General features: G+C 38.6%; 1 protein-coding gene across 5 annotated transcripts in view; it reads right to left on the bottom strand.

The window, feature by feature from the left end:
- Nucleotides 1-1,136: 1,136 nt before the first annotated feature.
- ZNF277 (zinc finger protein 277) overlaps nucleotides 1,137-24,920 on the bottom strand; it is a 65,574-nt gene continuing 41,790 nt past the window's right edge. For all 5 annotated transcript variants that reach the window (XM_074901552.1, XM_074901550.1, XM_074901549.1 and 2 more), the window contains 8 exons: nucleotides 17,958-18,049; nucleotides 16,483-16,593; nucleotides 13,028-13,160; nucleotides 6,060-6,127; nucleotides 4,795-4,891; nucleotides 4,239-4,281; nucleotides 3,448-3,622; nucleotides 1,137-2,402 (listed from right to left, as the gene is read on the bottom strand). In XM_074901552.1, the coding sequence (XP_074757653.1) occupies nucleotides 2,210-2,402; nucleotides 3,448-3,622; nucleotides 4,239-4,281; nucleotides 4,795-4,891; nucleotides 6,060-6,127; nucleotides 13,028-13,160; nucleotides 16,483-16,593; nucleotides 17,958-18,049 (912 nt within the window). In that variant the 3' untranslated portion in view covers nucleotides 1,137-2,209. The remainder of the gene's footprint in view (nucleotides 2,403-3,447; nucleotides 3,623-4,238; nucleotides 4,282-4,794; nucleotides 4,892-6,059; nucleotides 6,128-13,027; nucleotides 13,161-16,482; nucleotides 16,594-17,957; nucleotides 18,050-24,920) is intronic.

Raw genomic sequence — 24,920 nt, 5'->3', positions numbered from 1 at the left:
CAGTGAACAATTATACACTGCTGGTAAGTTTTTCCTAAGTACCTTTTCCTCTTTACTCAAAAAATCCATGTTATTTACACAGTTTCTCTCAAGATATTATCTTAATTCTACACTGATAAGTTGCCATTTCAAACTTCTGTTAGAACCATGAACAGCAGTCATTGCATACTGCTGATATTAACATTGATTGGATTTTGTAGGGATTTGAGTGACTCAGCATCACATTCCTCATGATTAGCAAATGTTTTGCAATTTCACTTTACGATATATAAATAAAATCTTATCTTTCCCTTAATGTGTCCTTCTGAGATGGGTTTGCCATAAAACACATTCATGTTCACAGCTATAGTTCTCTTGCTGATTTTCTCCGTTGCTCAACACATTTATCATTAATGTAAACCCCATCACCTCTTACTCCCACACCAGCTAAGAATCTGAATGAAAAGCAAAGAGTGGAATTAATTTCTGATTTAGGAAGAAAATAACTGCTTAGGAAGAAAATTACTTAAGAGGGGAAAAAATAATCAACAGCAACAGCCATTGCAATTACTGGGTGAAATTAAGGAATCTACAAATGGAAGTACTACAGACTATAACTTATTTAAGATGGTCAGATGTTCTAGTTCAAATGGGGTTGTTCCTCCTTAATTTTTGTACCAGTTTAATCAAAGCCGATGCACACATGTGACTACACCTGCTCCCTTCTTTTGTCTGTATTCTCAGCACCTGCTGAACCACTTCTATCCCATTTGCTCCTGACAGTCAGATATTGCTTCTGTCTCTCAGAATCAGAGTGCAGTTAAGTGACTGATCTGTCTTCCTCAGCACATTTTCAGCATCCTGTTCTAACTTATCTGCAGAGCACCTGGCCCAAGAGAAAATAAGAAAGAGGAAGCAAAGAGAGGTGCTAGTGGGTGATAGGTAATGCCAGAAGAAAGCAAGTTCAAAGCAAATGAAAAGAAACCGATACAAATATATTACAGGATGAAGTAGGCTGGATATGGAAGCTTAGCAGAACATGGGTAAAGATGTGAACTTCAGCCCCTGCTCCCAGGGACTGCTATATAATTCTCAATCACTCTATAATGACAAACAACAACTCTTATTGACAGCAATTTATTTCAGGTAAAGACAGCTGCGCAAAGGAGAAGCTATGGCTTTGAATTTTCCCAGGCAGGAAAGGGCACTGAGCTGAGACTCCCATACTTTGAACAAGTGCCCTAACACCAAGCTAAAGAAGAAAAAAGAATGTGCTGCCAGTTTTTAAAGTAGTTATACATATTATGGAAAGCCAGTCCTGAGACTGGATCATCCTAGCAGGACCTATGCTCTGAGCTGCTTTTGAGGTGCTTTTTGGACATGCTGAAGATCTTCTGTTACATTGGAAACTTTAAAGTTCAATATTAAAGGTAATATGGTAACTCTAATGGACAGATGAATTGAGATTTTGAGAATTTAATTTGGATTTATGTGTCTGCAGTCCCCTAAGTCATTTCTTCTGAATCTCAGTTACGACCACACAAGAAGTCTAATTTAAATTTTTGGATCTTTGATGCTACCGAGATTGCAATTGTTCCTACGTTTTTTTAGGCTTTGGATTGGCAGCTTCCCATGCAGTCAGATATCCATGGGCTTTACTGGTGTTTCTGAGCCAGTTTTCAGAACAGGCACCATGTATCTTACATACTGATAATGAATAATAGAGATATACAGATCTGTTTTCACTTTGAAGAAGGTCTACGGTTAAAAATAGCAAAGTTTGCTTTACATAACAGACCAAGAATTAAATTCAGGCTCTTTTCTGTATGCTAACAGCAATAACACACAGAAGATTCACTCACTGGATCATATATCAAGACACATCTCAATTGTTTGTGCCTTTTGCAAGACAGCCTCAAAATAGAACTCTGATTCTGATGTATTCAGAAAAAAAAGAAAAGAAAATAAAAATCCTATTTGTAAAGAACACTAAAAGTATTTGGAGAGCCAACCAGAAAATCCAGCATTTAATTTCAAAATAAAGCTAGAACTTAAAGTAAGATAAACCAGAAAAGTTTACATTTATATTTTATTTAGCATTCCCATTCATGTATTTGCTCAGTGGTAACATTAATGACTTAAACTGTATTCCAATATTAGTGAAAGAATGTGATGGGGTTTTTTTGTCTTGCGGGAGAAACACTCTAAGGTCAGCAACTGTAATTCAAGGTCAAAATTTCTTCTGACTCTTGTTCTCTTCAGACAGGAGCTGGTTTAAAACACTGCTCTCTTTGAGAGCTTTTAGACTGGATATATCTTCACTTACAACAGGAATATCTTCCCTTTGATCCTCAGTTATCAGATCTTCACTGTCTGACAGTGTACACAGGAGCGTATCATTTTCATAGGTAGGAAAATAATACCTGAAAGCAACAAGGCATAATTACTAGGTAGTCACATATTTTGTTTGAAGGAAGCAGAGCATATTTTATGAGATTAGATTTTAAAAAAGGAAAAATGAGAAAGTCTGGTTGTCTGTAATGACAGTAAACAGCACACCCAGAAAAAACAATTCGCATGTACATCTTAGAAGAGTCATACAGAAAAGATGGCAACAGACAAGTTCTTCCCCTTATTTCTACACCTGTATGTTGTCACAACTGAGGCCACAGATCCAGATTTGTCCCACAACAAATGCTGAATGGAGATGTTTCAGTTAGAATACTCCCTGTGCTTTACCAGGTATGGCATCATCCCCCAGACCTATTCAGCCTACCTACCATATGAATCAGTGCTATGTTACGCTCTCCTTCTATTTGCTACGGAGAAAACTATGGGTAAACAACGAACTTGTTTTGATGCCTAAGTTACGTAGACACTATGCATTTATCTATATTAGAAATGCAAAAGAAGGGGTTTGGTTCGGTTCCAGAACTATATGCCCAGAATGTATCTTTACTAGCAGTGAAATATATGCCAGATGTCGATTCCAGTCATGATCTGCATCTGTGTAGAGAGCTAATGGCTGGAAGAATCTCATGTGAACATGTGGGGCATTCAAGATATCACCTTGGTGCACAGATTCAACCTTGGTTCCACCAGGAGGGAATGTGCTCTGAGTACACCACACCTTTCACCATTCACTGCACAACTGCAAATATAGGCAAAAGACAATTTTGCAACAATAAACCTCTCTAGCATACTGACTTGACAGTGCAGACACAATCTATGGGGAAGTGTATCCTGGATGCAAGTAGAAGAGCAGTATCACATGTTCATTTTATCTTCAGACATATGAGTATTTATAATTCTGAGTAGTTTTGAGACTATTTATTATTGTATCTGGACCAGTAATGCTGGGAACTCAGGGCACTGTTGCACTGGCAAAAAACAGAAGTTTCAACATACTGTTTTACAGACATTATCAAGTATCAGTATAAATGCTGGAAGAAACATGTGTGCCCTTACTGTGGTTGATCCCATGTAGACCTGCCTGGCAGGAGTGTAATGTGTTTGGTCTTTTCCATATGACTTATCAATTCTCCTTTAGACTGAAATTTCTTCTGGCAGTTGTAACAACGACAGTGATGAATTTCTCTTCTGACGAAGTTCACTAGCTTTACTTGCTGATAAAAGTTCAAACCTGGGAGAGATGCGAACAAGCACTTGAGGAAGATGAGACTTCATAACCAAATGCTTTTTTGCATTAAGCATAAAGACTAATAAGGCTTTACTGAAGCCCAGCACTACCTGAATGCTGCAACTTAGCAAATTAACTGAACATTCTCCCAGCTGCAGGGGAATCAGCCCTTTTTTTAATGTAAAAATTGCAAACACCTTGCTTCCTCTCAGTCTACAGCAGAAAGCAAACGTTGGCCAAACACAGCTTAAAGCACTGCCTTCTAACTTGCAAGTAAGTCTTAACAACAACAACAATAATAATACTACTACTATTAATAATTATAGGGCTCCAGCAGCTGGACCTGAGACTCAGAGAATAGGTATTTGTCGAAGCTACTCTGCAAAAGAATCCAATGGTTTTAAAGAAAATATCATACATCCTTGGCAATGACAACAGTTCCAGAAAAGTAAAGCGTTCCCGATTTTCTTTTGTAAGCTGGCAGAAACAGTTTCCATAATGGAAAAAGTTAAATGTCTGAACAAAAATCAAATTGATACAGTTGTTTTCCACCATTCTTATGATGCGTTGTTTTCCACACTAGTGGCAAATGTTGACAATTAAAGCATCTCTTACTCACCATGCTCTGACTTTATTTTAGGAAAGTCAAATCCATGTGATTTCTGAAGAAAAAAAAAGGAAAGAATAAAATATCTTATTTCCACTACTTCTACTACTCCAAGTTAAAAACAGCTCAGCTTTTCACAGACAGACACAGACATACGCATATAGACATGCAAACACTAATACATGAAACAAATGCCCCAAATTGTTTCATCAGAAACTTTCATATTCTGTTAAAATGCAATGCTCCTGTTAAATACTTTATTAAAACCGAAACACAGATGATAACCATCAAACGTATTAAATCATCAAGTCACTGTATTATTAGCGATGCTACCTTTTTATTGTCTGTATCAGTCTGTATACTCACAAGTAACAGTCATACTCTCAATGTAAAACTTGACTCTGCTGCGTATTTTAGAGAATGGATGTTAGAGATGCATGCAGTTCTTTAGTTCTGTGCTAAAGAGGGCATTCTGATGCAGTAGCTGATTTGATCTTAACAAGGATGCTACAATCTTATATTTTAATTCCAAAGTAATGAAAGAACTGATATTTAAAACAAGTGTTACCTGCATGTGAAGATACAATTTTTCTGTGGTGTCTGCTTGTTGTTCACAGAACAGGCAAACTGCACACACAGGATGCTCTTCCCAATCAGACCAGTCTCTTATGAAAGAGTCAAAAAGATTCATTTAATTGTTGAAAAGATAAGAGACATTTTGTGAAAAGAGACTTCAGATTCTGCACTCACAGCAGTATAACTCAATGCAGAGAAACGGAATATTTTAAAGAGGTAGGGGAGACAGTGTGGATTTATATCTGGACACATGATTAGAGTAGATTTACAATCTAAAAAATCACAAATTCACGAATAACCGAGCAGTTACTTGGTTAATTCCTGTTGGTTAATTCCTGTTGGTTAATTCCTGTGCTGACAAGCAGGAAGTCCTACTTGAATTTGCCTGCAGTAAAAAACTTCAGTTTCTGTCCAGTTTGGCTAGTCATCAAATATTGTGTTCAGTGTTTATTTTTATAAGGTCTTTTAAAATTCTTTTATACTGTTCTAATCTTCCATTACACCATCTAAAGACATAATCATTAGGCAGAGTTCACTTTAAGTGTTATTTACTTATTAAATACTATTATTCCTGAAAGAGACTCTAATTTATGCTGCTTTTAGACATGCACACAGAGAATATTTTACCAACACATCTATTTAGCACTCCAATACTGCTGAGAGATAGAAATATTATGGCAACCACATGTAATCAAGTTAAGTTAAGCTCAAGTCACCGACAAAACCAGGAAGGTCAGGGACCCTGATACCCACAACTTCCTTCCTGCTTATTCAATTCTCTACAGCCAAGGACACCACCTCTGCAGTGATCTGAGGGCCTGGACCACAGAAGAATGTGGAGGAGAGATGGATGCTGCCATCAGTCAACACTGTTAAGAAATTTCCTTTGAAATCGTGTTATCAGACTTTTTCATGCTGACATTTTTGATGCTTACTCTTGATTTTAAATTTGAGCAAAACCCGTTCAAACATTTCTTAGTACAGAAGTAAAAAAAAAAATTGTTCTGCCTACATCATTACATACACAAAAGGCTGTTGTTTGAGCTATATGCAAATTAAAAATGGGCTTGTGATTCAAATACAAAATTTACAGTCCTTGTTGTGAAAAAGTGTCTCTGACAAGAACAGCTTGGGGTTGATTTGATTGGCTTAAATGAATTTTAACTGTGTACCAATTAAGCACAGCAGTTTCCCTTTAACTATTGCAACAATAATGGTCTTGCAACTCTTTATAATGGGCACAAAAGTAGCTCTTACTCTTCTAGGTTATCCAGTAATTCCCGGTCATCCTCTAACTGCACTTCCTCCCAGGACTTTCCAAATTCCTGGGGAGAAAAGAAAAAATATTTCCTGATTCACATCACTATGTATCACCGGAATTAATATCTGGGAAGTCACCATCAGCATCTTACTTTGGTATTTCTGTGAGTTAAAGGTAGTCATAAAACAGTGCTTTAGTAATAATTTTTAAAATAACAATTTGTTTTGTCTTTTGATGGGATATTCTCCACTCTACATCTGGGAAGAGATGATTTGGCACAGAGCTCTGAAGAAGAGGATTCAAGCTCTGTGTGACACTAGTGTTGCAACACTACCAATATGTTCCTGAGGTGGGTATGTTATCCCTGTCTTGAGTTTGCCATCACGCTTGCTCAATCCAATCTGCCTACCTTGCTCTTCACGCAGCATATGTTGCTTAAACAATACAGCTATCACACCTGAGTCTTTAGTTGGCATAGCTACACCAGTCAGCACTTGTACGAGGTTATGTCAGTAAAAACACATGGTGTAAATCTAGCTAGAGAGTACTCCAGAAGGGCAGTATGAGCCAGGGCACAGATCTCTGAGCTAAACTCCAGTTTCCTCTTCCATCCTATTCTCAGATGTGAATCTAAGCACATCTATTCATGGTGTATTATTCTTCCTTTTACTTTCTGTGTTGTTTATTTATATCTTAAAGACATTCAGCACAAAGTGTATCACCATACATTTGTGCAGTACTCAGCACAATGGCAAGCACTCTCAGCATGACTGCGATATAAATAACAGGCAATAAAAAGCTGAAACACTCTACTGAAATACCAGCAGTGATCTTTAACTAGTGTTTTCCTTTCCTCTGATTCTTCCCGCCTTCAAAAATAAACCAGAGCAAACTAACCAGTAATCAAAACAGTATTTTTGAACTCATACTTTGATGGCTGTGAAGCATTCACAAAGATCATAGTTAATGATCTTGTCTCCATTTAAAAAAAAGACAGCTAATAAAAAGATCATTATTTCATTTATTTAATTCAAATATTCCCTCTGATAAATATATTTAATAACATCCTTAGTGTTATTATTGCCTTTATGGTTGTATGGAAAAAGAAGGAAAAGATATCCATCATTTAGCAATTTAATGAGAATTTTCAAAGCTGTTAGTGTCTATCAGGTAAATGATAAACAAATGTCTCCAGACAGCCTTAAACATAATGTCATCATATATTACAGAAAGAAAATTCAGTAATTAATTCAGTGATGCTACATGGTAGTGTGTAAACTCTCTGAGTTACAGGGAGACTCATTAACATCACCATTACTGCAAGATAACATGAAGCCATTAACACCTCTCACCACATGTTCTCCCAGCTGCACACTAGTTTCCTAAGGCTGTTAATGTTAACACCTTAATGAGAGGATAGTGGCTCACAAGCACTGCAAAATGAAGACGAATGCTCACAGTTTTTCCCCTTACCACCTTGAAGTATATGTGCACAAAAGAGTATGTTCAGAACAGCAGTCAATATTAAGTGTCACCTTTTAATTAAAGGTGAAAGTGAAAAAACACACACAAGCTTTGTTATTGTTTATGGTGTTTCTGTGAAGAAGGCAGAGAAGAATCTTGTAAGAGGACTCTGTTTCTCTCATCTATTTCTATTCAGAGGAGAAAAAAAAGGAAAAAGCTAATCAGGTCTTGTATCACTGGAAAATTGCATGGTAAATGGATAACCAGGGACACTGATGAAAGTGCCAAGACACTGAAGTTGAGCCATTGGGTGGGAAAGAGTTATTCAAAACATTCTTAAAGCTCTTTCAGTTTTTTAAATTTTTCTTTTTTAAAAAACATATTTTCAATTCTACAGCTTGATGGGCATTTGCGACCAAGGGTACCTTTTGTTAAGTATTCGATTTCCCTTGCTCTTTCATCTAAGATGCAAGAGCTCCCAATGAACATCTCTAGAGATTCCCAAGAAATTCTTGACAAATGCAGAGAAAAAAATAGACTTGATATTATTAGTAGTTCAAACAGTAGAAAATGCATAATTAAAAAAACTGCAGGCCTTGCTATATATCCAAGGAAAACCAACTTTTTTAAAAAAATACTTCCTTCCTTCACAGAGAGAAGATTGCTACAGAAAAGTGAGGAGAGCATGCAAATATGTGTGGTTTGATTTCCTCTTCCAAAATGAAGTCAAAATGCAGAGATGAATTGACTCACAGACAATTTATCTTCTCAAGTTGGGCACAGTTTTAAGGGTTCTACAGGGGGAAGGTTTGAGTGCTTCACTGAGGCAACATACCCCAACTTGAGAAGAAGTGCTGAGATACAAGAAACTAGAAACAGCAGCTGGTATTTCAAGCAGTTTTCCCAACAGAGAAGTTACTAAACTACATGCAAATGTGGTTCCAGGCCTGTGGAGCTCAGAAACCCCAAACAGATGCTGCTTTCCCCTGCAAATTTCCTCTCACTTGCCTTACTGCAATAATTTGAATTGTTTCATATTGCTGCAGAACTCGAGATGCTTTATCACAAAGAAGAGGTTGTCTTACCCCAACATAAGTTAATAGATGTTGTATGAATTTTAACATGAAGCTTTCCCCTACTTGGGGGATTTTATTAAGTCTTGAATATCACTGCTGATGAAGGATTTTCCTTTACTATTTTACAAAATATACACCGTGTAAGTCAAAACAGGCTAAATATAAATAGTAACCCCCATAAAAAAACATTCTTCCCCCAGTCCCCAACATACAATGATGATGATTTAGGGCCTAGCAATAGGGACAAAACATCTTTTTATCTTTGAGGAAAAGAGCTTCATGAAACAATTTTTCTAGTAAGTAGCAGGTACCATTTTCAGCCATCTAGCTTAGTCATAAGCATATTCATTATAGTGATGTTACACTACTACAGATATATGCCATTATTCAATTTGAAAATAAACATCTGTGCTTCCTAGGATGCTCTGTACTTAAAGTGCTGCTGGTAACAATCAGGTGAACACAAAAGGGAAGGCCCTGTCAGTCTGGGTCTGCCTCAGTTACCTGGACTAAGAATACGAGAGTTTTAATACTGCCTTCTGTTCTTTTGTGACCTACAGCAGGCACCACAGACTACAAAGTTCTTCCCGCCCCATTTTTACTTGGCTCTTTGTGCCAGGTGAGTCATGGGGCCACAGGCTAACACAGGCAGAGAAACAAGAAAATTACGTTGGAAGTTTTTTTGGAGAAAAGAAAAATAAGGTAACCTACATATGTATCTTGGATGCATTGTTGCTCAGTTCTTCACCCTCTACTATCAGCTGGTCTTTTTCAATTTATACTTCGAGCCTTTCCAAATAGGATTGGTATTATCTTCCATACTTACACAACACTGACAAAAGACCTCCAAATCCACTGGGGAAGTGACTCCACTGCCTATCAAGTAATCTGCATCATTGTGAAACTCCCACTCTAATTTAATGTAACTATCTAATAATAAACTTATGGTACTTGCTTATGAAAGAAGTCTATTATACGTGCACATGACCAAAAAAGCTTCCACTCCTACTAAAGATCACATGTAATACTCTTAACACTAACCTGTGAGCAACAGAACATGTCAATAATATGAGGGTAGACAGATGAAAGCAGCTTGCAGGTCATGACAGAAGTCACAGAATACCAAAATATTTGCAGAGGAATTTGCACTTATATTACTCATTGCTATGCCAAATTGGAAATTTAGGGGAGGGAATTACCAACGCACATAGAATGTAATTTATGTTATGAAAACAGATTCTCGCAAATGCACTAAAACCACAAGTGAAACCAAAAGCAGAATGGAGGGAAAGGAAGAAGGCAGGCAAGCCTACTGCTCTAAATGAAATCAATAGGAGCTTTGCCATCAGCTTAAAAACAGGAGTACGAACTGGCCAGAAGATCATGAGGCAATTCAGCAGGCATTCTCAGGAAATCTGAACAAAAAGCCCTTAAAACCTCTCAGTACAAACCCTACAAAATAAAGGAAACTGCCAGTCCCAGCTTAATAAAGACTATTTTACGCAGTGCTTGGTGAAGATAATATGTAATGGAAATTTATAATAAAAGGACAACAATGTCTGTAAGATGGCTGTACTAAAGAGCTGTTCATTTAAATAGCTTAAGATCCAGTTGTGGATAGAAAAGCTTTATGGTGCACATCTTAAAAGTAAAGTGGATAATACTGTAATAATATTGGTGTTTATCATTAGAGACTTCCTTAGTCTTATAGTCTCTTTATGATGAATTTGATCAAACTGGCATATAAAAAGATCTTTGTTTCTCAATTCTCAAAATTCAAACTTCTCTGTGAAAACATAAAAAACCAGATCTTTAGGTCAAGATGAATTCAATAGTAAATTTTGAAATAGTACATCTGTCATTTTAGATAAGATATCTAATAAATACACGTCCGTGTCTGTGGAATAATATAATTTCCCTAAACATTCAGAGCAATGCAAAGCACAGATCTTTAAGACTCATTGAGAAGTTGATAAAACTTGATAAAGCTCTGGTAAATTGTGAGGCACTGGGGGACAGGAGGTAAAAGACATCAAGTCACTGCAGAAAGCAGAGCTTGCATAACATCTAGAATTCACTGAATATAGAGTCATCTTGAAAAAAAGAATTCTAACAAATTAGTATAATTCACTGTAGATTACATATGTGCAGTAGAGAATAATGTTACTTCTACTTACATGTAAAGGCCAATCTACTGAACCCCCAGTGAACAAATTAAAGTTCTTCCCTTTAAACTTTTTCTCCTTTGTGCAAAAATAAAAGGTTTGCCAAAGTCTATTTTGAAAGAAAACAGTTTCTACTATGTAGGAACCATCCTAAAAATGTCATGTTAATGAAAATTTTACTCTCATGCAACATTAGGTATGCAAATACACATTTTATAGTAAACAATTTTATAAGTGTTTAAGACAGAGTTTTTAGTCTGGTTTTAATTCTTTATTAAAAAAATAATCCTTTCTTTAAAAGAAGAAATGTCAGTAGTTCTGATATTCAGTTCGAAGGATCAGAAAGACTGAGTAGAAACAGACCACTGAGTGGACTGTAGTGAAAGACAACTGAAAATGTGTGAAAAGAAAACATGGCTGTAGCAGAGCATGTAGAGCCAGACAAAGAACTGTGATAATTCAAAGTATGTCCCAGAAGAAGCACTGGCAGCACACTGGTACAAACCATGTCTGCACATGCAGAGCCCCCTGCCCAATTTTAAACATTTTGGTGGTTTGACATATCTTATTTGAATTGTATTTACCATCCTCTGTGTGTAATAGCAAGGTCCTGAAAAATACATCTCTGAGTGATGCTGCTAAGTGATCAATATATGAATTGGTTCAGGTTGGCATAAGAAGTTACTCTGCAAATTCCTGCCCAGAATACCAGCAATAACTATAGAGGACCAAGGCCCTGACCTGCACACTGTCCTGTGACTGCCCATACCGTTTAAGAGTTTGCATGTTCTGTGGCCCCACCAACAGCACTACCCAGACAATACTTGGACATTGTTCAGAAAGAATACAAGCCACAGATTGTTCTTAGCAGAAGCAAGGGCAAAGCCACCAGTTTTGGAGCAACTGGAGAGAGTGGGAGAAGAGGTTATGTATAGAAGTGTAAGCCTTGCTGTAATATTTACTTTGTCATATTCGGCTTATTAACATGACACAGCCAATGTGTCTGCACTGATGTTATGACCTCCCTGCATGTCTCTCAAATTTCTGAAGGAGTATCACATGGTTCTCTGTGCTTCTGCGCAGTCATCTAACTCAATTTCGTGATCAAAGCTGGGACAGATTCAAATCTGAGCAATAAATGCAAATTAGAGAAGAAGGTAATTTAAAGAGGATGCCAAGTTCTGAAAACATAAGATTACTCGCAGGACTACCAGAGAAGAATGAATCTATTAAAATAACTTAAAACAATTACAATGTTAAATTCAAGTCTGTTAACTTGCAAGGAAGAGGAGAATGCTCAGTTATGTTGAGAAGCTGAGAACATTTACCCTGTAGAACTTCACAACTTTTTCCCCACTGAGCTGCAAGTATAGGTCAGTTTTTAAAGCAGTGATATTTGAATATGTAAAAAAGAAAATAGAGGCTTCAGATAATTGATTTTTGGAAGAAAAGTGTAAAGGATCACAGAGGGAATTCACCCCATCTTGGGTAGAAGGGACTTGGCAGAGCATTAAACATACAACTTTTGTTCTTAGGGTAAAACCCAGGGAGAGAAATTAAAGGGAAAGACTAGGTAAAACTGTCAAAGATGTCGATTTATAACCTGAATATTAACACATGTAGAAGGCACACAGACTACTTCAGGTGAAATACAGTTATTTCTGGGACTGAATGTAGCAGCTTTTGAGGCAGCTCCTATATTCATGTGTTGAAGACAGCAAGTGAAAATCTGTTCCATACACATGCATACATGTGTCTGAGATAGATAAAAAAATATTAACACCTAGCAGCATACATCTACCCAGAGGCTAAAACTGAACTTTCTTTCATCTATGTATCTTTCATTTTCCTCCTCTTTGCAGTTAATTTATACTCTGAAGAACACTTCCAGTTTAAGTTTTGTGGAAAACAATCCCAAAGCCAATAGCATTCAAGTTAGACCTCCATTTACTTCATTACTCTATCTTATTTTCCTTTCTGGTTATTAAAGCAGAGACTAAGCACTAATGACATGGTGATTAGCGTCTCTTCAAGCTGCATTCTTGCCTCTCTCAAAATCAATTCTCAACAACAAATGTTTACTATTCCTTAGTTTAACAATTATCCAGAATATCATACCATAAATGAGCATGTTTCTTAAGAGTCCTTCACTTGATTTTTGACCTATGTACTAATTGCTGGTTTGGAGTTACTCACTTTTAACAAGATATTGTCTATATCTCTTTAGTTAATTTAGTAATTATTCATTGAACCACTTACCAAGTAATTAATGATATAAAATTTGTCATATTCTTTGTTTTTGGCATTGATTCTGCGATGCTGTTTCTTTCTCATGTGATCTTTAAGTGTGTTTTTGTCTCTGAAGACTTTTTCACAGTATAAACACTGCAAACTAAGGTAAAAAGGTAAACATGTCAACATGTTAAAATGAAAATAGTACAAGACAACATCCTTAAATAAGTTGGATATATACAGTAAGATTAATCCTAAACACGTGAGAGCAACCTAAATGAAAAAGAAAGTTTATTTGAAAAAAAATTTCTTAGATCACAGTAAAGTTAATCAAACACAGAGATGACAAAAATGACATAAAATTAAAATATAGACAAAAAGGTTTCCTGTTTGCCCCACAGGCAAAGTGAGAGAAAAGTCTGATCACCCAAAATTGTCCTACCAGGGCATGGAAGGGCTGTTGATTGGTCGATATGTGAACTCTTAACTCAGCATGCACTTATACTGGCATCCAATCCATCAGTAACTCTTTCTTCGTAATTTAGAGTGAAAAAAACCCAACTCTGAATGTGCTACGTATCTTTAAAAACAATTTAGTTAAACAGAAAGTTTTATACTTCTAACTCAACAGAGAGGCTAAATGAAAGCTTGCCAGGGTGATCAACGGGTTTTGCAATCCTGAGAAATCAAATTTAGTAAATAAATTCATATGTGTGTATATATATATATAATTCATGTACCTGTATATACATACATACCTATACATCCATGCATATATACAGACATATAGACATGAATTATTATATATATACACTCATTACCTGAGGTGAAAACATTCATTAACAAATGAGAATTTTACCACAATATTGTCTTCCAGAGCAATTAAAACAAAACAGTAGTATATGCGCTATCTTGAATTCTCTATTACAAGTACTATACAGAAATTGTTCTCTCCACTGTAGTATCAACTGACAACTGAAAGTTGAGCCTCTTGACTCAGACAAGAGACTATGAGGACAGTAACCTGCATTTCAGCCTTGCTGTGATTTACCCCCAGCTGGTAACTATGCACCACACAGCTGCTCACTTTCCTGCCGAGCAGAATGGGGGGCGGAAGGAGGAGAATTGGAAAGGTAAAAGTGAGACTACTCATGGGTTGAGATAAGAACAGATTAACACTTGAAACAAAGTAATGATTATTAATTAACATTTAATAAATAATAATAGTAATAATAATAATAGCAATGAAAAGGAAAATAACAAAGAAAGAAATAAAACCCAAGAAAGACAAGTGATGCAAATGAAAATAATTGCTCACCACCAACTGCCCAGTGCCCAGCCAGTCCCTGAGAAGTGGCCCCCATGGCCAACCCTCCCCTAGTTTATTGCTGAGCATGATGTCATATGGTATGGAATATAAGTTTGGTCAGTTGGGGTCAGCTGTCCTGGCTGTGTGTCCTCCCAATTTTTTGTGCACCCCCAGCCTATTCGCTAGCAGGGTGGTATGAGGAGCAGCAAAGGCCTTGACTCTGGTGCTATTAGGAAGAAAATTAACTCTATCCCAGCCAAAACCAGGACAGTGAGAAAGGCACCTCAGTCCATTAGGCAACACCTATGATAACATAAAAGGCATTCTTAATACATCTTCATTTCTGGAAGAAGTTAACCCGTAACTGTTGTGGCTGCACATTCTTTGTCAAGCTGAAGACAAAATCAGAGAGCACTGTTGGCTTTCCCGTCCTTCAGATCTCTTTTTTTTCTTCTTTTTTTCAGATGTGTAAACCAATGTATCCTAAATTTACTTGGAAGGATACTGAATCTAATTTCCTTATCCCAATTTGCACAAATCCCAGTGTTCTGTGGCTTTTCATAACTAAGCTGAACATTTAGGCAAACTTCTCCTACAGTCTTTGATTACAGATGATATTAAAATTTAATAAACTTGCTAAAGCTACAGTTTCATTCTGAAGGAAGTAGATTTTCTGCTAGATCCCAATTTATATTTGTGGTATTGTCCCATTTAAGAAATCCATAAAGGGCTCTTAGATACTTGCAAAGGAAACTCAAAGTGAAGAGTTTCTTGCTCTTTGCTACCCAAGTTCTTCTCCCAAATTCCCCTTTTAGTTTCTTCAGCCATCTCAGGTTTACATGTTTCTGAGGCAGTATATACACTGGTTTTCCCCTTCTGCTCTGGAATGTACTCTGTAAGCAATAGAGAAGGGAGGGACCAAAGATTCCATGTTATCAATATAGAGAGTTGAATGAAGATTGGCATAAGAACTCTGTATTCATTGATTAAAGAGGTGTTTAGTAAAAAGATTGTTATGATGAGAAAGAACATTAACTCTTAACAGTTAAGGAAAAAAGGGACGTGCTATTGCGTGTGACTACATTTTCCCAGCAAATGCATATTACGAATTGTTATGAAATAGCGTTCAATAAGTCAAGAAAAAGTGTTCTAAGAGCACTTACAATAAACTTAGATTCTCTTTGCTTCTTCTTAACTAACCATGTGTGTGATGGTGTCTGTGGCACTGTGATAACATATTTAAGGGGAACCTGAGAAGAGGAGTTGGGGGTTGTGAGGGAAACACCTATGCAAGCAACAAAGCCAGTGGAAGAAAGAAGGAGCTGGGGGGAAGTTTGCTGGAGTAGAGACTCCCCTGCAGCCTGTGGTGAGAGGGCAGGCTGTCCCTCTGCCAACCATGCCTCCACGGTGGAGCAGATGCTGACCTGCAGCCTGTGGAGGACTCCATGCTGGAGCAGGTGACTTCACCTGAAGAAGGCTGGGACTCTGTGGGAAGAAGCCCCCGCCATTGCATTTTGGCACTGGGAGGATTGCAACACACAGGGGTGACCCACGCTGGAGCAGCTCGGGGAGAGCTGCAGCTCACAGGAGGGACTTGTCAGAGAGAGTTCACAGAGGACTGTCTCCTGTGAGACAGACACCACACTGTAGGAGGGGAAAAGTGCAAGGAGTCCTCCTGAGGAGGAAAAAGCAGCAGACTGACCATAACTCCCCATTCCCTGCCCCCTGTGCCAGTGGAGGAGGAGGAGGTAGAGATATTATGAACAAAGCTGAGCCCAGAAAGAAGAGAGGGGTGGGGGAAAGGTGTTTTTTCAGATGTGGTTATATGTCTCACTGTCCTACTTTGTCAGTTTTGTTTTTGTTAGTGTCTTTATTAAATTTATGTTATTTTTAAATTCTCCTAATGAGTCTGTCTTTTGCCTGTGACCATAATGGGTGAGTCATCTCTCCCTGTCCTTATCTTGATTCCCAAGCCTTTTGCTTTATTTTCTATTTCCTTCCTGAGGTGAAAGGGGGAGCGAACGGCTGCATGGTGCTCAGTTGCCTTCTGGGCTCAAACCATGACACCATGAATGTTGAATTAATTTAACTCAACTTGTTTCCAAGGTTAATTGAAATATGACCTAAGTCCATTAAAAAAAAAAAAAAAGAACCAAACAAAAACACTACTTACTTGTCAAGTTTTTCCTGCAATACAGCCAAGAACTCACAGCAATTCACAATGTTGTCTGGCAGCCCAATATTAAAAGCATGCTCTCTTGCCATATGATTCAGAAGGACAGATCTACAAAAGACATTCATAAAAAACATTACATATTTTTCAGTACATATGAGAATTTTTCAATTAGTGACTTGAAATAAACCAATTGCTCTAAAAATGCTTAAAAGACAACCTTAAATAAACAGTAACAGTGTTTCTGCCACTGCTAGAAAAAAACCCTCCGACTTTGTTGAAATAGGAAGTTTTCAATTTCAGCTCTGCTGAACATTAAGTAGCATTTCAACTGCTTAATCCACATGCATGAAATATAATCCTTTAAATGAAAATTACAATATAGTTTATTTTGACCCCCACTGTTAGAAAAGCTCATTTATTAACCTGACCAAGCAAATCACATGTTTAAAAAAACTGTCTTCAGAAACATTCTTAAAAGTAATTTGTCAGCTTTCTCTATGCTGGTTAACAAAGCAGAAATTCTTGGGTGTGATATGCTTTTACATCAGTATCGCTTCACACAGCACTGACAACAAAAACAGCGCTCAAAAATACACATGAACAAACACAATGGATGTTCAAGTAATAGAGGTATACTGGATAATTCCTTAGATGCCTCAACTTCTGCATTTGGGGACTAAAGAAACATCCAAGTGTTAACACTGCTGAATCTTGCTTTTACCACAGTCCAGGCACGATTTTCAAATCACGTATTCTGTGAGACCCAAGAGTAAGCAGAGGATGAAGTTCTCCGGGGCTGAATGATATGAACTTCACTACACCAGGCAGTAAAGAGAATAGGACACTCACAAAACCTGCTGGGACATGACCCCAGCTTCTTCTACCTTTCCAGAGTATCAGAACTACCCATGCAAACAGACATTCAGGGATAAGACAGTCTCCTGCTGAAACAGATGTACTGTGTAAAACCAACCTTTCATCAGAACATGCACTTGAACGGAACTCCTACTTGCATATGAGTGATGCAAAGCACTCCATTCTCTAATTTTCCTCCCTGTCTTTCATTCAGTCTTCAAATTCACACTTGTTTCACGAGGTTTAAACAGGAAAATGTGTAACTGGATAGAAATTTTTTTTTAACAGACATACTGGCTTAAACAGTTCTCTTCACCACTAAACAACCACTGAAAAACTGTCTCTTTAAAATGGTTCACTTCCCAACTCCAGCTTAATGTGTAGTATAAAAAGTTGCACTGGAATAATTAAAAGATTGAGAAGTGGGAGGGGCTCTATTTAAAATGGCACTGCAATTAAAAGAAATTAGCTGAATAGTTGAACTATACCTTAAAATGAATTCTACCTTCTGAGTCATACCATTAGGCAGTAACTGGTTCAATGACATTAAAACCATAAACAAAGATGCTGAACAGATAAAAAAAAATATCCAGAAGCAATCAAGTCAATAAACAAACCTGTTTCCTGTGAATTCTTGATCACAGAACATACACATACTACGAAAACTTATGTCATATCTCTCTCGCTGTTGTTGTTCTAGAATTTCTCTCTATGAAAAGAAACAGACACAGTTATTCAGATAAAAAATAACAATAATTCCACCACATAAGCTTCTTATACCTCTTAATCCTTACTGGTAACAATGAACATACAAAATTAAAATGTGCTGCTGTCAAAAACCAGATGTTAGTGTTGTTTGAGGGTGGGTGCTTTTGAAAGGCAGGTTTGGTTTTTTGAAAGGCAGGATGTGCTCCAGCCAAGTTCCGTTAAAATTCTCCTAGTATTATATAAGGTGCAAGAGACAAATGCAATCCACAGTGAGATTTTATGTAGTTATTTAAATGATTCTGTATATAACTGTTCCTACTGATGTTCAGATCTGCTTCTGGTATCAGAGAGCAAGTTTATGGTTAACTACATAATGCCCAGTGGAATCCTAAACTCATTTTGACATGGCTAATTGCAGGCAATCTAGAGGACTTTTTCATAATACGAAATGATGACAAGAGCCCTGACAGTTTCTGCAAGGAGCTATGGTGCGTAATAGACTCAGGGAAAAGGAGAAGTTGATTGCCTCCACCACTGGTCCTGTTCAATGTACAGCAACAGGCTAAGATAGACACTTTACAACACTTGACCACAATTCTCCTAACAAAAAAATCATGCAGCAGGTGACTTTCTCTGGTGCTGTAATACCAGCAGTGTAGTTATACTGTGGAGTCCCTATATACTTCAGATGGAAAGGCTGTAATCATCTGTGACATGGTAGAATCTGTGTTTGGATTAAAATTTACCATATTTTCAGCTTGACAGTACAGTACCCTGTACTTGTGTTTTATGTAGTGACAACTGGTAAAAGATTTATTTTCTGTGTAATGTAGAGGTGCTACTGCTTGCCTTCTGACATTCATGATGCTGACTGAATTTCTCAGGGGATTTTCTCAATCTCTTTATCTCCTTAGAGCCTGCAACAGTGGAGCTTTGTATTTCTCACCTATTTCTTTAGTAACTTTTTTGTGTGGACTAAGGCCCAAACTTGCCCACAGTCTACAACTAAATTCGCATTCAGCTATGCCTGTTGGGTAAGCTCCATAGAAGGCAGAAAAAAAAAAAAAAAGGAAAAAAGAAAGAAAAAAAAACCAAAAAGAAGTAAGCGGAAGGCTTAAGCTATCATCATTGCAATCCCAAATGTATTCTGCAGCATGGATGGACTGGTAGTGGACCTGTCACACCACATTTTGTTGCCCCCTGAGAGATGGCAGGAGGCTGATATTGGGCAAATAAATGTCCTGTTTATTTCTTTTCCACAAGAGCAGGATGCTGTATCCAGTGAGGGGCAGTGGGATGAAAAGGATGCCTGCTGGAGAGAGACGGAGTGTGCCATACCTGAGTTACTTTTGGCCTAGGGCCAGTGGCTGCTGTGGGGGATGAGCACATTGTGCCTTGGCCATTTTAGGGACCCTATTCAACTACAGAATTTGGGATCTGTAGCTGTTGCACATGAGATAAGAGTCTGTTACCCTGAAAATGCAGATCCTGCGGCTTTTTTGTTTGCTTTTGTACTACAAGGTGCACATTTTCCATTGCAGTCATGCTTAGCAGTGCCTACTAAAATTCCAGGCCATATCCGTTCATGTCCTGCTGTGTTATGCAAAACATCAACTAACAGAAATATAAATTCCTATTTTTCAGGGCTGACTCCTGAAAGAGATAAATAGAGCATAACCCATCTTGTGAGAGCCCTACAGCAGAGATACAACTACATAAGGATATCTGTCTGCTCCACATGGGCAGTGAATGTCCCACAGCACGTCAGTAAGAACTGGGGCTTTCTCTGGTACTCGTAGCTGTCACCTCTATCCACTCAGCAGCATGTCTGATGTGGTTTGCCTAACCTTGAATTTGAAGGTGTCTGCATGTCGTTTATATACTTTGTAAAACGCACTACAAACAATCTAAAAGACAAAAACTATGTACAATTCAAACATTAAGATAGCACCCTCACGCTACCATTAACATTATTCCAATGGAGCTTCCTAACTGTACTCTACTAGGACGGAAAAAAATGGTCTGCAATATTTGGCTGCCTAAGTCCAGATTCCCGCTTCATACTAATACACATGCTTACGGGAGCCCTGGTGTGCTGCTACTCCCAGTGATGCCTGACGCGGAATAAGTGTACCGTATCACACAACACCTGTGAGACAACCAGATGCTCAGGCCCAGTCAGCATGGGTTTATGAAAGGCAGGTCCTGCCTGACAAACCTGATCTCCCTCCTCCTATGACAGGGTGATCTGCTTAGTGGATGAGGTAAAGGCTGTGGATGTTGTCTACCTTGACTTTAGCAAGGCCTTTGACACTCTTTCCCACAGCATTCTCCTGGTGAAACTGGCTGCTCATGGCTTAGATGGGTGGCCCAAACTGGCTGGATGTCGAAGCCCAAAGAGTTGTGGTGAACGGAGTTAAATCCGGTTGGTGGCCAGTCACTGGGTGTCCCCCAGGGCTCGGTTTTGGGGCTACTCCTGTTTAACATCTTTATTGATGATCTAGACGAGGGGATCGAGTGCACCCTCAGTCAGTTTGCAGATGACACCCAGTTGGGTGGGAGTGTTGATCTGCTCGAGGGTAGGGAGGCTCTGCAGAGAGACCTGGACAGGCGGGAGCCATGGGCTGAGGCCAACTGGGGGAGTTTCCATAAGGCCAAATGCCGGGGGCTGCCCTCGGGCCACAACAACCCCCAGCAGCGCTACAGGCTTGGGGAGGAGTGGCTGGAGAGCTGCCAGTCAGAGAGGGACCTGGGGGTGTTGATTGACAGCCGGCTGAACAGGAGCCAGCAGTGTGCCCAGGTGGCCAAGAAGGCCAATGGCATCCAGGCTTGTGTCTGCAATAGCGTGGCCAGCAGGGACAGGGAAGGGATCTGACCCCTGGACTCGGCACTGGTGAGGCCGCCCCTTGATTCCTGTGTTCAGTTTTGGGCCCCTCACTACAAAAAGGACATTGAATGACTTGAGCGTGTCCAGAGAAGGGCAACGAAGCTGGTGCAGGGTCTGGAGCACAGGTCGTACGGGGAGCGGCTGAGGGAACTGGGGGTGTTTAGTCTGGAGAAGAGGAGGCTGAGGGGAGACCTCATCGCCCTCTACAGCTACCTGAAAGGAGGGTGCAGAGAGCTGGGGATGAGTCTCTCTAAACCAAGTAACAAGCGACAGGACAAGACGGAATGGCCTCAAGTTGCACCAGGAAGGTTTACACTGGATATTAGGAAGCATTTCTTTACAGAAGGGGTTGTTAGGTGTTGGAATGGGCTGCCCAGGGAGGTGGTGGAGTCCCCATCCCTGGAGGTGTTTAAGAGTCGCGTTGACATAGCGCTGAGGGATATGGTGGAGTTCGGAACGGTCAGTGTTAGGTCAATGGTTAGACTAGATGATCTTCAAGGCCTTTTCCAACCTAGATGATTCTGTGATTCTGTATCCTCCACACGGACGGTGCTCCTGCTCCTCTGCTCTCTCACCCTTCCCCCCTTCTGCCCCTACACCAGCATGCTCAGTATCTGGGAAGCTTTGAACAACCCAGCATTGTTGCTTTATCAATTCACTCAACAGACTTTAAAAAATACTTTCCAAGGTAGACAATCCTTTTATCAAATGCTGGCAGCATTCACTGCTAGAGGGAACTTTCTGAGCCAGCAAGCATATCTGGTACTTGCACAGGTGAGGAATTAAAAGAACTGGTTCAAGCCAACTGCAGTGAAAGCAAGAGGTCTGCTCTTCTTCCCTACAGACACTCCCAAACACCCTCCCATCTCTTCTTCATTGCTGGGACTCTGAAGGGGGAATAGTAATTTCAATAACTTGCATAAAACTTTGGAGATTTTTCTGAGTGGAGGCTTACAGCTGGTGATGAGAGTCAAGGTTACACTGAAGTTATGAGACAAGAACTGAGAAATTTACTTTACTATTCAAAATCTTGTCCTGGTTTTGGCTGGGATAGAGTTAATTTTCTTCCTAGTAGCTGGTATAGTGTTGTGTTTTGGATTTAGTAGGAGAATAATGTTGGTAACACACTGATGCTTTTAGCTGTTGCTAAGCAGTGCTTATATGAAATCAAAGATTCTTCAGTTTCTCATGTGCTGCCAGTGAGAAGGCTGAAGGGGCACAAGAAGGTGGGAGGGGACGCAGCCAAGACAGCTGGCTCAAACTGGCCAAAGGGATATTCCATATCATATTATGTCATGCCCAGTATATAAACTGGGGGGAAAGCTGGCCAGGGGCTGTTGCTCAGGAACTGACTGGGTATTGGTATGTGAGTGGTGAGCAATTGCATTGTGCATGACTTGTTTTGTATATTCTATTTTTTTTTAGTATTATTATTACCTTTTAAAAATTATTATTATTACTACCATTATTATTAGTAGTATAATATGATATAATAAACTATCTTCATCTCAATTCATGAGTTTTTCTTTTTTTACTGATTCCTTCCCCATCACCCTGGGGGGAATGAGTGAGTGAGCGGCTTGGTGGTGCTTAGATGCTGGCTGGGGTTAAACCATGACATACTTGCACCAGTTTCCAACCCATTGGAATTGTTGGGGCTGTTAGCATTAATTCATGGTTGATTCTAAGACAAAAAAAGCCAAAACCATTTCAGCCATGAATATTTTCCAAAACTTTTAAAAGATACTGTGTCATATCAAAGTGTCAGAGAATAAGAGGGCAAAGTCACTTGAGGAAAAAGTAAACAGATAGCAGAATACACATGTAGTAGTTTTCTTTTTCCATAATGAATAAAGGAATTGAGCACAGACAGAAAAGGTAATCCAAAATACTACAGAAGTGATTCAAATGCCATAGCTTGATATCAGGAAAATAGTTTACAATATTGATACAGTTTGTTGAATAATTCCTGACCTCCATATCTTTTTATCTTTTGTGAAGATGTTCTGACAGCTATTTGTCCTCCACTCTTTCTGCCATATTCTATGACTTGCTACCTCCCACTGTCCAAATTCATTGCTTTACTGAAGACTGTCAAACTAGTTGTGAAACAACCATTGACAGAACAGATATCCACACCAATACAAAGCAAAACTTAAATTACAGGGGCTTTTAGTCTAAACTCTTTGCTCCTACAAGCCACATGAAGCTTAAGAGATCAACCAAGCGTTGTCAAAAATAAGTACTGCTGGATGACAAGTTCTTGAAAGCACATTTTTAGAAAGAGCTTAGCTCAAATAAGCAGTAGAGATGACTGCAGCAGTTAGCAGCCTCCCATGGAATAGCTTTGGGAAAATTTTACGGGGCGTAAGTGGCTGATCAACTTCAAACATGGAAAATGGAAGCTGGATATTAACGATCATACTTACATGCAACAAAAATGTAGTTGCTTTGAAGGAATACTCAATGTATTCAATAAAATTAAATTCAGTTTTAATACAATTTTTTTTTTTTGGTCTGGGAAAAAAACCTCTTCTACAGCTCTTAAGTCATACATGTTCTACTATATGGGTGATCTACCATAAAAAAATCCTGACAAATTACAAAATACTATCTATTCTGTGTTTTAACTAATAAAACAAAAAAAAACATGGTAAGGATGTGCAAGTGTTGATATCAGGATGATCATCTTTAAATATACCAGCACACTAAACTGCTAATACAAAAGAAATTTGATTGTCTGCCTGACATTTATAATTTGGAGTCTAGAAAAATGCCCTGCACATTCACAATGCTCAGTCTGACGTTGTGAGGAATTCAGACTTTCTCCTAGGAAGTGGTCATTTAAATATGCGTGAAAAAAAATGCACCTTTTTCTCTCCCAGGAAGCAACATTTTGGAAGAAATTACCCATTTTTTCCCAGAAACACTTAAACACTATGCATCAGCAAGAATTTGGACTGATAATCAGTAAAAGATGAAAAATGTGTACTTACAGGTAGTAAGCACTTTTCCCTAAACAATTACTTTGATTCTGGTCTATGTTCAATGGACATTCAAGACATACAGAATGCCTTCAAAACCTAACCTAAAAGCTAGCTCCACTAAATGCCAAAACCTATGGACTCAGGACAGCTGGTTTTATGGCACATTAGACTTTTCTGATATTATAATTCCTGCTACCCTTCCCTCCAACAGGCACTGTGTTCCGAGTGTTAAACTGTCTTTTTTTGTTGCTGTCAGACCACTGCTTCTTTTTAATCATAAACTTCTTTACTACCAAGGCCCTCATAACTAATTTACGTAGCTATTTAAATGCATGGCTTGGATCACTGACATAGAAAAACCATTCACAACCAGTACTCAGCACAAGTTTTTCTGCTTTTGATTCCAATCTGAAGAAAGAATTGGTGGTCAAAATTTTGACTGTTTTTTCCAACCACATAAGTTGGTCCAAGAGAAATATATTACTTCTTTCTCTAAACTCTGTTTCTTTATAATCATAGTACTTGTGATATATAGGAAAAAATAAGGCAGGAAGTACTTCTCTAGCTCCAAGATAGAGGCAAATTACACTGCAGTTTGGGACAAGCTCATGCACTGACTTTGACTGTAGTGAGACCTAAATTTTATCATTCCCCAGTCCAGGAACTCATCTGTGCATTGGAGGACTGGATTCTGCAGTTCAGTCTGTAAAACTGAGCTAAGAGCAGTATGTGTCTTCTTTTTTAAGATGTTCAGGACCAAAAAAACCCCAAAAAACTACTGTCGTAAGCCCTGACAAGGCAAAGTCTAAAGTGTCTCATTCAAAGCCTTAAGCATACAGGCAGTCTCAACTTCAAGTATGTCAGTACTGGGCTGGATTGGAGCAAGTGCATACTGTAGTTAGGAGTTCTTGTTGGCATCTGCCTTGCCAGTTCTGGGCCTTTGCTCTCATCTTCTCTAGGCAAGAGACTAGGAAGACAGCATATTATACAAATGACCA

This window comes from Athene noctua, chromosome 3 (assembly GCF_965140245.1).
Source record: "Athene noctua chromosome 3, bAthNoc1.hap1.1, whole genome shotgun sequence".
In the NCBI taxonomy this organism is placed as follows: Eukaryota; Metazoa; Chordata; class Aves; order Strigiformes; family Strigidae; genus Athene; species Athene noctua.
This window is presented reverse-complemented; position numbering and strand designations above follow the sequence as displayed.